The sequence below is a fragment of the Adiantum capillus-veneris genome, chromosome 30, assembly GCF_014529385.1.
Source record: "Adiantum capillus-veneris isolate H3 chromosome 30, ASM1452938v2, whole genome shotgun sequence".
Taxonomy (NCBI): domain Eukaryota; kingdom Viridiplantae; phylum Streptophyta; class Polypodiopsida; order Polypodiales; family Pteridaceae; genus Adiantum; species Adiantum capillus-veneris.
The window spans coordinates 50,303,875-50,318,760 of record NC_140960.1 but is presented as its reverse complement, the minus strand read 5'-3'; the positions used below and the strand labels follow the sequence as shown (position 1 = coordinate 50,318,760).

At 40.7% G+C, this 14,886-nt stretch overlaps 1 protein-coding gene across 1 annotated transcript; it reads right to left on the bottom strand.

Moving 5' to 3' along the window:
• Nucleotides 1–361: 361 nt before the first annotated feature.
• Nucleotides 362–6,458, bottom strand: LOC147417932 (putative RNA helicase SDE3). Its single transcript, XM_086507235.1, is given in 5 exon segments — nucleotides 362–650; nucleotides 3,306–4,781; nucleotides 4,967–5,125; nucleotides 5,266–5,277; nucleotides 5,279–6,458. Coding segments are annotated over 5 exon segments (2,604 nt in total). The 5' UTR covers nucleotides 6,038–6,458; the 3' UTR covers nucleotides 362–452.
• Nucleotides 6,459–14,886: the final 8,428 nt, after the last annotated feature.

Here is a 14,886-nt window from a genome sequence, read left to right as displayed (position 1 = left end):
GTTTAAGGGAGATGTATTTGCTACCAATTATAAAGATGTTGGATCATGTCGAGTTGCAACTATGTGTAAAAGCTATGAACTACCCAATTTTCTCATAACATCAAGCAATGGAAGTGTTTAAAAGCTTAAAACTAGACAATTGACAACTCTACTACGAGTAGGATTATGTTTTTTATCACCATCAATCCAATAATGTCTTTTATCTCGCCGGTTTAATCCCATCAAACACTGTAATTATGAAAGGCATTAAGCATTGTAGAAAACTTCATTTAGCTACTTGATTCATTAAAGGTTGTTTACCTTACCTATACTTCAATCCAAGAGGAGAACAATAAAGTGCACCCCACCAAGACAAAATATAAATAGAAATCAAACTTTCTGATGGAAAGCACATTTAAAAAAGTCATGAACATTTTAAAGCTTCTAACCACCATTCCTGAATGCACATCAAACTAGCATGTAAAATCTGGCCATGAGGCTTCAAAAGTGTTGACTTCTGTATCAAGATCCAAGTTTGATGTTGCTTCAAGGTCCTTCTCTAGCTGTGCCTTGAACTCATCAATGTATTCTCTACATTGGGTAGGTGGTGTGCATCCAACGTAAGACTTGTGTAATAAGCAATATTGCAAAAGCTCCTTCCAATGTTCATGCTACAAGAAAGATAAACGGGTTCATCAGGTGTGTTTTGGGAAATACAAGCAATATCTATAGATAGTCATGCATGCTTTGGACACATGTTAAGATGCAATGTCCGCAATAATATTAGTTGAATACTACTATGAATTGTTAGAAACCTCCCCATGCAATAATATTTGAGCTAAATCTATGGATACCTTGAACTTTTTCACATCATCAAAGTCTCGAATATTAAAACCATCAAACAAATTAGTTTTCAAGGTCCACACATACAAATAGAGAGAGAGAGAGAGAGAGAGAGAGAGAGAGAGAGAGCAATGCAAGTCATAGCAATGAGTATGTTCTTAACATACAAAGCTTTGGAACCACACTAGAAACCATTAATACTCTTGACAAAGGTAATTTTAGCTTTGCTTTATATGACATTACTATATACTAGGAATGTTGTTATTTTATACATGATTTTCAAGTAAATTTCTGCTTAGACCAAAGGGCATCAGTATTTTACACCAAAGGTCATCACATATGCACCAATTAAAGTTGGATACAACATGCACTCATCTAAGTATATACTAGAGTTTTTTTTGCTCCTAATCCATAAGCTAAACTTCTTGATTGTTAGGTTTGTATAAACATATAGCTAATTATTCTCTAAAATCACTAAATTGGCTACAAGGTTGGAATGATAGATATTTGGTCTTCGCATTTTTATAATATTCTCTTGCCGGCTTTGGACAATACCCTTAAGTGTCTCTCCTTCCTTTATTGAGGTAAAGTCCTAAGGTTGTGTAATCTTTTCCCTTATGTGCGATATATAAGTAGCAACACGAAACTCATTTTCAATATTTGTATTGCTAGCAACCTCTCTCTATCTTTTTACGCAACCTGTTTCTCCTTCTGTGAGCGCGCTGAGCACTCTGGGCTGTAGGCTACACTGCGTGAGGTTGGCGAGATGGAGGAATCAGCACGTGGCAAGGAGGGGGGGCCGGAATCCCGCCCCCCATTATAATAGTTTTCAATGTAAGTACTAAACCACGGATCTAACAGTGTCACCGTGGAATGTTTCAATATTGAAATGTTTCACCCTCAAAACATGGTGTTCCACCACAAAGCATTGCAATCTAATGATAGAGCACAATTAAATGTGAGACAAAAACTTGCATATACAAATTTTGAAAGGTCCTAAAATCTCAAACTATGGTAGCAACTTGTAAGCAAAATGGTATGTGTTTCACTTTATCAACGGAACGTTTCAAGGCATGAAACATTCCTCTCTAGACCCATCAAAACACGTATCATGTTGACCATGGAATATGGTTAATCTTCTTACATATATATGAGCTTACATCTAGGTGAGCTTTTACTCAATTTTCAACTAAGAAACTTACATTGATATCTTAGGTACGAATGAATTAAAGCATTATAATCACTATCATTTATGAGATGAGGGGTTACATTGATTTACTATTCAACATTTTCATGCACTCATAATTTATGGTTTAGGGATAATCCCACAAAAAATTATAGTATGCATTATAGTAAGCATTTGTAGGCATTTCTATTTACCAAGCCAAAGCTTATCACCTACTAAGGTAAGAATCAGTGAATGATGAGAATTTTGTTTCTTCCCCCTCCTAAAGTGTTCTCACCTCTGAAAACCTCTATCCAAGAAATAGATCTTGCAAAATGTGCAAATTATGTCCCCTTTTTGGAATGAATCAATGCTCAATTTCCCCACACTAAGTAGCTGATAAGAAACAATTGTAGAAAGTACAAGTAGGAAAAGAAGACAGGTAAAAGAAAGAAGATACAAAGCTAATGAATAAACATTTTAAAGAATTCTTTTGTGTAAGAGAGTTCTCAAGCCAATAGAGGCATTTAAAATATGCAATGAAATGTCTCCATTTTCTTTTTCAGACATTTGCATTTTCAGCATAGTGATCACCCCTAAAGAGGTACCTTGTACCTAAATTTTCTTCTAATTTTAGTTGACATAAAGTTACGTCCATAAGCCTTTTCGGCTTTCAAAAGAGAAGACTTTAGCATCACTCTAGTAAGGAGAAAATAGAGTAATCAGAATTCTATTGGAAATAAGGATAGCAATGGTTAAGAAGCACATTGAAGGTTTGAAGGTCACCAATTGATAATTGAAACTCATTTTGAATAAAGCTTATGGCTTCAAAAAAAAAAAAAAAAAAAACATCAGGTCATCTTACTTTTTCCTAGTTATATACCTTCCCCTAGTCCTATGTAATTGTCAAAAAATTTAATTTTAATAGACATTCTTTACATGTGAACACCCTATCTTGGGACCCTTAAATAGAAAATACTAGAACTAAGTGCTTCCAACAAATGCAAAATGGGGTGGTCACATGCAAAGACTTTCCTTTAGATAAATGTAAGCACTCCTTTAGCACTCCCTTAAAAAACACTTGAATTGACTTCAAGATAAGGTTTGTGTAATGTAATTTTAAAGCGGCCTTTTTCTAGTGTGTGTGCGCGCGCGTGCAAGTTTACTCACATGTTTTAAGTGACTCAAATATGAGCTACTGACAAGAAGTTTGGCATAATTATCTATCTTTTTTACTAGTGAATGTTCATGTGCTAAGTACTTAATTAACTTCTTGTCATGCTCTATTCAAATGCCTCATCATCGAATAGGGGTGTACCTGATCGAGCACATGAGGGTTGCCAATGACAATAAGGAGAGCTTTTGCCCGAGTGATGGCGACGTTGAATCTCTTTGGATTGTGCAAGAAAGGAAAATTGGGATCTTCATCCGACTCCAAGAATGCCTTTACAGATCTCACCATGGATATAATGATGACCCTTTTCTCTTGGCCTTGGAACTGCTCTACACTTCCAGTTTTGATTAGCTTCATATTCTTAGAAGCCAGAGCAGACTTTATCTTCTTGACCTGTTGGCTGTATGGTGATATTATCCCAATGTCGTTATCTGAGAGCCTGCTCTGCCTCCACTTTTTCAATTTGTCCACTAGTTCAATTACTTTGCTTACCTCTTGCGCATTGAACCAGGAGGGGCTTTTGCCTTCTCTTTGATCAACCCCTTCCACCCCAACAATAAGGACAGGAAACTTCTTGTTTGGCAGGCCTTCCCACCCATACATTGAGTCACTAATATCTTTGGGGGCGCTCGGTATGAGTTCTCCATTGTAAAAAAGCCGAGAGGGTATGTCCAGGATTGCTTGATGGGAACGGTAGTTCCTTACAAGCCTCGTTACTGCTAGACTGTTCGGCTCTGATTTGGTTTGAGAGGTGTTGTACAAAGGGAGTGCGGACAAACGTTCAAGGAGAGAAGTTCCAAGCCCATACTTCATAGCCGTGCGGGACCGTATAACAGGACCCAATTGTAGATGATCGCCCGCAAGCACAACCACAGATCTGGGCACTTTAAAACTGGCCATGGCTACCAACGCCTCTGGCTCCATAGCCTGTCCTGCTTCATCAAGGAACATGTGACTGAAATGACCCCGCTCGAGAGCTTTCTCCTCAAGCATAGCAACACTAAAGAAGGTGGATACCACCACCTTGTATTTGACAAGCTTTTCTAGAGGAGGACAGGAAAAGAAAGTACCATCTGTATGGCAATAGGGCCGCAGCTCTGCCGCAACATCATGTACCTGCCGTGTATATGCATTTAGCCGGAGCATGTCCTTGACTTGGACGCAACCCCTCAGCCGATCCAATAAGACATCCGCAGCCGCATTTGAGGGAGCACATGCCAATATGTGGCAGTTGTCATCTTTTCGCTTCAAAACCTGCAAGATCGCTTCAACAACCGTGACAGTCTTTCCTGTTCCAGGCGGCCCATGAATGAGATAAGGAGGACCACCTGCTTTCTTCAAAATCTCCGAAACACATTGCCTCTGTTCATCATTCAGAACTCTGTTGAGAGGCTCAAAAGGTGTATCCTTTTGAATGGTTTGCGTCGGGGCACATTCTGGAAAGAGAAAATTCTTGGCCAGAGTCTTTGATGCAACCTCAACAGCCCAAAGAGACCGCCTTATGGTTGTCCTAGAATATGAAAATCTAACTTTGTACTTCTGTTTTGCAACAAAATTCTTATGAAATGATGGATGAAACTTCACTAAGACCTGTTCAGCTTGTACATGGTGCACAAAACCCTGCATATAAATATAAAGCAAGACTGCGTGTGTAAGTTGGAGGACCAAACTCCATCACCACCACATACTGCTGAATAGGATTGTGGGCAAGGAACGATATCCCATAAACACACATCGAAAGAAGAAAAAAAGGCCTTCCTAGCCACAAATGCTGCACATTCATCATAAGGATTGAAGAGTTTAACCTGGTAATGTTCCTTTTCACCATGGGCCTTGACATAAATCATGTCCCCATATATCACTGAAGGCCGTCTCTCCAATAACCCTGGTACCGATAACACTAAGTAGCCAGCCTTATCATGCTGCATAGTGGCATTCTCCATGTCATACGCACAAATATCTTTCTGCAAGAAAGAAGATCCAAAACATAAAATATGTGCCATTTAAGGTATATGCACATATATTTTGCACCGGCATCCACACAACATGCACATGTGTGTGTGTGAGAGTGTGTGTGTGTGTGTGTGTGGGTGTGTGTGTGTACCTTCCATTGAACCCTCTTCCACATAGATCAATGAGAAGAAATAGTCCTTGTAGGACTTATAAGAAAGCCCATCCAAAAACACTGGCAACTCCTCATCCATTATCAGCGGAAGAGGATATGATTTTAAGCGCTTCCCAGATCTAGGGATGAGAGGCGGCTGGCCAGGAACAAATTTATCCACCGCCTCCAACTGCTGCTGGATGGGCCTTGAGTAAGGCTCCGAGGGGGCAAGCAGCCGAGAAACATCATCCTCTGCCACAAGTGTCACATATCTCCAGATCTTCGGCCGCCTGACAAAGTTAAGGCGGAGAGCCACTTTATGCAACCCCACAGAATTTGTGACACATGTGATTTGAACAGACAGCCCAGGACCGCCTGGAGGAAGGGCAAAACGGCCTGGTATCATTGTGGGCTTTGCCGCAGCTGATGGATTCCTGGTGAGACCTAAATTTTCACTGATTAGGGTGAGAGAGAAACACTTTCGCGGTTTGGAGTAGGCTATCATGATGCTCTTGAGAAACTCCAACTCGGTGCCGATGTTCGTAATAGAGATGGAGGATACAGCAGGCTGACCAACATCGATCCTTCCCATGCCATGATTATCAGAAGAGAAAGGGTACGTGACAAAAATCCCATCTTCTCCTTTACCCGGAGGCTGAGCTGCCGCCTTGGGCAGGGCGTCCGATTCGACGGCTTTGCCAAGCTGAGAGACGGATGCTTCTTCAGGAGGAGTGCGCTTCTCAGAAGCTTTTGAGCTGCCCTTCTTGGCCATGAAGGCGGGCTATCGCAAGGTGCAATGTTGCTGATTGAGCTGCAACTGCGAGCTCCACTGCGACGAGGCTGCGAGCTTTTCATCCTAGAATATATGAAGTAGCTTTAGCTACCAACGCTCCAAGTTACGCTTCCGCTCACATTTCACGCTCCGGACTCCATCGACGACGAATTCTTCTCGCTAGCCTTAGGCTGGATTCTCCGGAAGCAAAAGGATTTTCAACAGCCGCGCCCTTCTTTATTGGCTTGCATCAGAGATGTCTCCCTGGCACACTATGCCTTAATTTATGACGTCTGCGACAGTCTTGGGCACACTATGCCTTTCCTGCACGTCTCTTCTATCTCTGGGTCTTCAAAGAAAGACCAAGCGGGATCGATGGTGGTGGGTTGAGCGCGCGGATCTCGAGGCAGACATACGGGCGAAAAAAAGCCAAGGTCAATACTTGCAGGGTGATTCTAGCTAATGACCTGCCCGTAGATAGTCAGACTCCCTACCCACGATGGCGAGTAGCTTTTGACGTCATCCATGGCAAAACAAATCAATATATAGTAAACACAAACAAGTAAAAAGTAAACTCGGACAAGAAAAGTAAATTCAAGCATCATCGGACGGTGCAAGTCAGTTGCGTACCCTAGTTTTTCGCCATCGCTTGGCCTTCATTGAACACTCGGTGGTATATAGTGATGAGGTCGAGCAACGTCCCTTCCTCCAACTCTCAAGTGTACTCACTTTGAGAGCAAGGTGTAGTGGTCGATATATAGCTGCGCCACCATATGTCAGAGGCCAGTGGAGGGTAGCATGTGCGGTATGGGGCCATGGGCTATGAAGTGTGTAAGAAGAACAATCTTAAGCACAACAACATTTGTTGCAGAGGACTATTATCACTTCTCACGTGCTCCTCCATACAAGCATTGCTCATACTTTTTGGCTTTGGCATGAACAAGCTTGGACATATGTGCAAAGGATGTTGAAGCCGCCTTGAACATGACCAATAGGAGAAACGTTGAAACTGTGGGAAGTTTTGAAGAAGCCATTCTTCTTACGTTGTCGTGCATTGCCAAACACTAGTTTTAGACCACTCAAATAAGAAACCAAAGCCAATCTAATGTGGTCAACGATGCCATTTACAAACATTAGAAGCATGGTTGCCGATGCAATGTACACAACAGGGAAGACCATACACAAATACCTCTCTCTCTCTCTCTCTCTCTCTCTCTCTCTCTCTCTCTAGACTTGATAATGCAAATGATGGAAGACCCTTATTCTAGGTATGTCCTCAACATGAGTAGGTGCTTCACTTTTTAGTTTTGTCAGCCTTCCTCTCCTAACCTTGCATAATGGGTGAACAAATGCATGGTTAGATTATTAACCTTGAAGAGCTCCTTGCAAGTAGAGTCCACTTATTATGATAATGTCCAAACATGGATAGGGCTAGGAAGGAAGAAGATCTAGGCTATCTTTTGTGGATGCAGAGCCAAGGCTTTCTCACCAAATGTCATGAGCAATTTGTACGTATGTAGTCCTGCTTGGAAATCATCTGGGCAACTTGTATGCCTAATGTTGTCTACTTTTCAAAGTACAAGTTGACGAACTTCCGATCTAGAGTGGTCTCTTGAACAATTGATTGTAGGATTTGCTTCAAAGAAGCAAGGTCAAGAAGCATGGGGCTATTTTGAGAGAATACGAAGAGATGTTCAGTCTCCAAATGCAATACCTTGGAATAACTTATAAGAGGATATTCCAAGCTAGCCAAGGAAGCTTTGACTATTTTCAATGGATGCAACGTGAGGGCATTGCCCAACATGCAATCCGTGTTGTATAACATGCTCCATTGTCATATAGCATCAAACACAAATACCACTACACTTGCATGGTTTATGTATTTGAGGTCAGGCCTATCAATTCTTGGAAGGCACAAATTCAGGGTATGTCCAACATGGGGAGCAAAGAAGTTTATAGAGGATGTGAAGCAAGGGCTTCTCTCCAACAAATGAAGTGTATTGACAAAGTGAGATGTAGTCTCTTGGAATGTAGTTATAGGTGGGACAAGCTGCGTTATAGCTGGCCAAGGAAAACTACTTCTTTGATTGCAATAGAGGGCATGTCCTTCAGATGCAATCTCTTTGAATGTTTTCTCTTGGAAAGCACTTGTGCTAGGCATGTCCTCAACATGGGCACGTGCTTTGATTTTTAAATCTTTTTATCTTTGCTCTTGTAGCTTGCATCTTGAGTGTAGCTATGCATGATCAGATGGTTGCCTTGACAAGCTTCCTGCAATTGGATTCAATTTATTGTAAGTGTATGTTGGTAGGACCAGGAAGCTCTGGGTTATTTTGCAAGATTGTAAATCCATGGCATGGCTACTTCCCAAATGTGATCAGCGATGTGTACATCTGATTAAGCCTAATGTTGTGTACTTTTTGAAAGTACAAGAAATTGTGATGAGCTTTTTATTCATAATTTTGTCTCTCGAACAGTGTTCATTGCATGATCAACTTAACATGGAAAGAGCAAATAAGTTATAGAATGTTGTTATCAGGTGCAAAGTGAGGACCTCTCTGTGAAAGCGATTACTTATGCTTGCATCTTGAGGCATGTGCAACCTTTCCTCAAATCACACACATCGACCATGATACTGATATCTCCATGGATTGAGCTTGGATGGAGGATATTTACATCCAAGCAACTAACCAAATTCTTTGCCAGTAAGTCATTTCTCATTCACGTAAACTTGCTCTAGATGTAGCTAATTGGTTGGACTTTTTTTTTCTTCTTTTATAATCTAGTGTACTTCTAGATTGCTAAGGAGGTGGCTAAGCAATTTCAAAGGCTTGCCTACCTCATGCCACCTTGATTCACAAATGGGTTGTCCTATACATTCAGAATTCATTCTTCCTTTTGGCATAGATCCCATTGCTTTAATGATATAACCATTGCAGTAACTTGTAGCTCCCTTGCATTCTTCTCATCCTTCCATAAAGAAAGAACCCATGATTTTTCCTTGGTTGGTTGTTATAATAACAAGGCTTATGTGTTATTTCATCTTGCAATTTGAGAGAAATGATTAGTGCTGCTATGGAAAGCAGACGGTTGCAATTCTAAAAGTTTAGATTGCAGAGAAGTATTGTGGTCTTCTTGCTCACAGTATGGAACTTCTCTTGGATCTACCTGAAGAGAGGAAAACACATTCTCCATGGAAATATCCCTAGCATTATAATCATATGAATTTATTGTATTGTGTCATCGATGTCTTTATAAAGAAGCCTTTCGAGACATCATTCTAGAGGAATGCAAACCAACGTTATTGGCAAACATGACCTCTAAGGAATCCTTCTTCTTAGAGTCTAAAACACCCCCTATGTCGTGAAAATTTAATTTTGATGAATTTTAGGCTTTACCATGGTCTTTCTCTCTCTAGAAATGACTATACTAGAGAGAGAAAGCACATGTCGAAGAACAATGAGGCATGCAAGGGAGTGAAATCATGGCTAAGGAAGTGCGAAAAGCTAAACGCCACTTTTTAAGCGCATTAACAAAACTCAAAACCAAAAAATAGGACTTACAGGGGGTGGGAACTAAGGTCAAGTGTGTAGAAGGACATGTTGTAGATAGTGGGAATCAGCTCTATGAAAGCAGTAGTACACATAGTATTACTAGTAGCTATAGTAATTATCAATGGTAACTATATAGTCACACAGTCGATCAAAACCCAGATTAGGCACCTATAAATAGGACACGCGACTTCATTTCATGGTCTGTCTCTATGTCTATTTAGCGGTTTATCTCTTGTCAGCTAGTCTTCAAAAGAGCTCTATTATACTCATAAGTTTGTTGAGAACTCGTATACTCCTTCGTAATCCAGCACTCAGTGCCATTTCAGTTGTACTTTTGACTTCGTAATTTGAATATATCAATTCTAGTTGTCTTGTTGTCCATCATCTAATTCTACTCTTTTAGTTCAGTTGTTTGTCTTGTATCCTTCATGTTCATCTGAAGTTTTCTTTTATTTGTCTCATCTGATTCTGAAGTTCTAACCTGGAATTGTTATCAAGTGACCAACTCATTCCATTTTGGCAATCACAATGGTGAGCTAACTTGGCTTTTGATTCCTAATGGCTTCAAAAAAATTTAAAAGGTGCTCCTAATTCCAAGAGTCCACTCAAAAACAAAAAAACCATGCATTAATCTATAGCATGTAACGACAGGCAATGAGGAAGCACATAGATTTGCAGCAATCTTATGTAATAAAGATAAATACAACACTGCGAGAGAGAGAGAGAGAGAGAGAGAGAGAGAGAGAGAGAGGAAAACGCTAAAGAGACCTTAGAAGAAAACGCTAAAGAGAACTTAGAAGAAAACGTTAAAGGAAAAATGAAGGAGCAGAGAAACACCTATTTATATGGACATGAAAGGTTTTTTGACTTTCCATCTTCATTTGTCTCTTGACTTTCCACCTTCATTTGTGTTTTTTTGACTTTCCACCTTCATGTGTCTTTTCATTTCCTAAACTTACCCTTCACTTATGCACTTAATATGTTTTAAAATAATTTTTTTTTCTTCTGAGATTGGGGAGACCTAATTGGCTCTTGATAGGAAAAAGTCTCCCAATTAGAATTCAGAGTCAATTAGATATCCATAATGGTTGCCAATATGTTCAACAAGAGGGAGAAGGCCCACTATAGGACCAAGACCACATCAACACAATGGATGAAGAATCAGAGTGGAGCTTTGATAAAGGATCCCAGTCCCAAAGTGAGGAAATCGATGTCAATCTTGGCAGAAGAGGAAGTGGGGGGCATAGGGATTCTCAACATTCAGGAGACGTCATCCAAAGAGAGCTGAAAGATGCGCTCATTTGCATGGGTCTTGAAAGTCGAATTTGAAGGGCAAGGAGAAAGTGCGTACATATGTGATGGCAGTAGGTGTAGGAGAAGAATAACGCGACATGCAAAAGATAATTAGAGATATGAGTCTCATACTGTCACTAAAATGGATGACGATTATAATGACAAATGGGATGTTGATATAAATCATCATAGAAAACACATACATAGTGAAAATAAATCTGATCACAAGGAAAAACCAAGATGAGCAAGAATCAGATTATCATGGATCTAAACATGGGGATAGTATTAATTATCTAAAGATTCCTTTCCAATGAGGATGAAGATATCCTTTGTGATCTGGATAAGATAAAGCAAGGCAGATTGTCCATTAGAAGCTATGTGGAGAAGATCAAGGAGCTAGCCAAACAATTGAAAGAACCCCCTGTAGAGAAGAGATTGTGATGGCTTTTGAGCGGATTCAAAAGTAAAAAAACTAAGGGAGCAAGAGGTACTAGTATCAACTAGAAAGTTCAATGACGTAGTATAGAGATCTTTGAAATTGAAACAATAACAAAAGAAGGAGAAGGGCCATAAGGGAAGAGGAAGTTCAAGCAACAACAAATCATCCATGGAAGGGTCCATTTCTAGTTCTAGTTCATTTGAAAGTGGATTAGAGGACCAGTTGAAGAGTAAGAAGAAGGGATCTTGGACCAAGAAGATAGAGGCAATCTCAAAGTAGATATGTGAAATGTAAAATACCATACCTACAATTGGAAAGATGAAGACCTGGTGCACAAAGTGCAAATTGAAAGAGCATAGGTCTGATGAGTGCTGCCAATATACCTACCATAAAGCATTTAAACATTTGTGGAAAAGCTCCAAAATCAAAATGCACCGTTTTAAAGAAGGCAAAGATGTGTCCTTGATAGCTTCGACAAACCCATAACCAGCGAAGCAAGAGGGAATGCTAGAGAATATGGATAATGGGGTTGATACCAACAACAAGGCAAGAAGAGCAAGATATCAAAAATTTGCTAGTAGAGGTCGAGGAAGAGATGACTTTACAAGGGGAAACTTCAGTTGCTATACTTGCAATAAGTCCAAACACTTTGCAGCTCAGTTCCTAGAAAAGTTGAAGTGGTTGAAGGCAAGATGGTAGATGAGTCGGTCAAGCAAATGAACCTAAATAAAGAGGCTCAGAAGTGGTAGAAGCAAAGAGCCATTTGGAAGGCCAAGGAGGTGGATGAATAGCATGAGTAGAGTGTGAGGGCATGCCAAGGACCGCCGATTGCACCATCTCCAAATGGATACACCACAATTCCTGACATCCCTCCTGCTTGAGCCAAGACAGGACTCCTCCTGCTCTTTGATGCCAACTCAAGGGGGTGAGAATCATTCCATTTTTCCTACGCAAATCCCTTTTTCCCAAAACCTCTTCCATATCGATTCAATTTTCCAATCAAAGTCACTAGACTAAATTTGAACTCACCTTTCTAGGGCCAACTGGTGAGAGTTCTCTAGTTTATCCTTGGTTCAAGGTCATCAATGCTTTTTCTTGGGCAAGCTCGAGCATAATCGCCGATGAGTGGGCTTTTACCAACTACACGTATCCCACGTTCCTGAATTTGACTCCCACTCCGTAAATTGAAATCCCATTTGCTTGTTCTTAACTCAACTTAATATACAACATAAAAATTTAAATCAACTTTTTGGCCAACAATATAACCCTCAAAAATCCACCCTCCCACCAAACCGTTTGGTAAATTCTCAAGGTAGTACTATAATGCCAGAAAAACAATACTCCAGATAAGTCAACTAGAGAATACATTTCAAGCAATTGAAAGAAGCATGCAAACTGTTGCATACCCTTGTGAGTGTACATTTATTAGGTCGTTCCCACCTTTTTCCTTTATATAATATTTTACTTCCTTTTTCCTTTAGTATTATTGAAGTTATCTAGTTATCTTTCAAGCAATCACATATACTTCTCCAGGCATATCCCTATCCTCGTCTTAGGATTTCGGTATCCTGACTCCTTTGCCACATATGGAGGCGGTGTCTTTACACAATTTCCATTTCTTATTTTTCTTTATCTTGTGTGAGAAAGGCTTCAAAGATAATCTACTCTAGGTTCTTTTTAAATCAATAATCTGAGAAGCAGAGCAAAGGTCCGGTTGATGAGTACTATTGCGGGATAGCCCACTAGGTTCCTAGCCTTCCCAAAGTTTCTTTTTACCAAACAATTAAAAGAGTTTCTTAATTAAACCACATCCTCCTCCCTTATCTGATCCCTTCTTGGATCCATTTTTCTTCCTCCTTTTCCTGTCGGCATCGAGACCAATTTCCAGACGTATCCGTGGGTCTCACCACCTGGCTATGACTCACTCCCATCCAATCCCATTTCTAGGACATTGAATGAGCCCGAGCTCAAATCATAGAGCAATGATTATCAATTCTAGCCAAAAAGGACCATCCCTCGTTGCATCTCATAGGTAAACACCTGCGTCGGTCTTTTCCAAACATGTAAGACAAAGTTCACACTTAAATCTTTTGTGTTATGCTATGGCTTTCCACGTCAAATCTTCCTAGTAAAGTTTTTAGTCCTAATTGAAATTTAGAGTGGATTCCTTGAGTTATAATCCCTTAGTTCCTATTTCCTTTTAATGTCTACTCAAACAAGACCTTAAAAAATACAACGAGTATCTTGAGAGTTTAAGGTTTTGTATCGACGTAAGTTTCAAGTTAACCTTGTTGGGGTATAAAGCCCAATGTGGTCGCCCAGGTAAGTGGGTGGGCTGCCAGGTATGTACACATATTCTTTTGTAAAAACCTAATAAGAACTCACTATGCTCTACACATTACAGTAGAGTGAGTTCACCATATCGTCGTGCTCTTCTTCTTGCACTCTCTCTCGCGTCTCACTTCCGCTCGTACTCCTTCAACTGGTATCAGAGCTCAGATCGAGGCTCGGGGCAGCACTGTAGGAGGCTAGAGTCACCAGCTTAAATTGGAGTGAAATTCGACAGGCAAAGACACGGCCCCAAATCTTGTGAGAAGACCCGAAGGGCTCGATGTGCTCAGAATTTCATTCTGAGGTCATCTCGGTCACCGTTCGGCTTCGACAAAGGTCTGCGCAGGCCATTTTCGACTACGTGGTCTCGACGGGTGCAGATCCGACTCTGCAAATTTGGGGTTTTCGGCCTACGACTACAGGTGCTGAGGATATCGACACTCCCAGAGTGTTGATTTGTGGCTGTCTACACATCGAAGGACGGCTCACAGTTCTTAGAGGCGTGTCACATACGACACGGCGCATCTACACACAGACTGTAGGTGACATCCACTAGTTCATCAGGTAGCTTGTGTTTGCTGCTTGATATTCCAGATTTCATCCTGACATTGCAGGTACTTCCACATGGGATGTATTGTCAGAGATGATGTATGTCTGTTGAGGGTTTGCTGGCTGTGAGTCACGCAGCAAACAACCGCCGCAGCGGTTACAGCATACAGTGGGAAATTTGTGGATGTATGACTTTGTGGGAAGTCTATGTACTGTCAGATTTACTACAGCCTTTGTTGAGGGTCGAGTGAGGTTTTATTGAGCTGGGGGATTCTCGAATGTTGAGATCCTTTCGGTGATACAGGTCTTGGAGCGATCCCTCGAGCACCCTTAGATAGGCAGCTAGGATGTATTGACTGTGAGTTAGACAGTTGGGATTGCATCTTTGCTTTACTGCCGTTGAGGCATTGTCGCAGTCTATGCTTATAGGACAGTGACAGGACAGTGAGAGACAGTACAGGTGCAGGACAGGTTTACCCGTAGCTTACAGTGTCAGAGAGACAGTGTTTTTTGAGTTGTTTTTTGGTCTGTTTTTAGTACACCAGAGCCATTTTACAAAGGAGACTCTGCCAAAATTTTTGCAGAATCTGAAGCTTTCTTGGTTCATTTGACAGGTTGATATTGGTTCAGAGGTCAGTTTACAGGGGAAACTCTGCCGAATTTTTCCCAGAAAAGTAAACTAC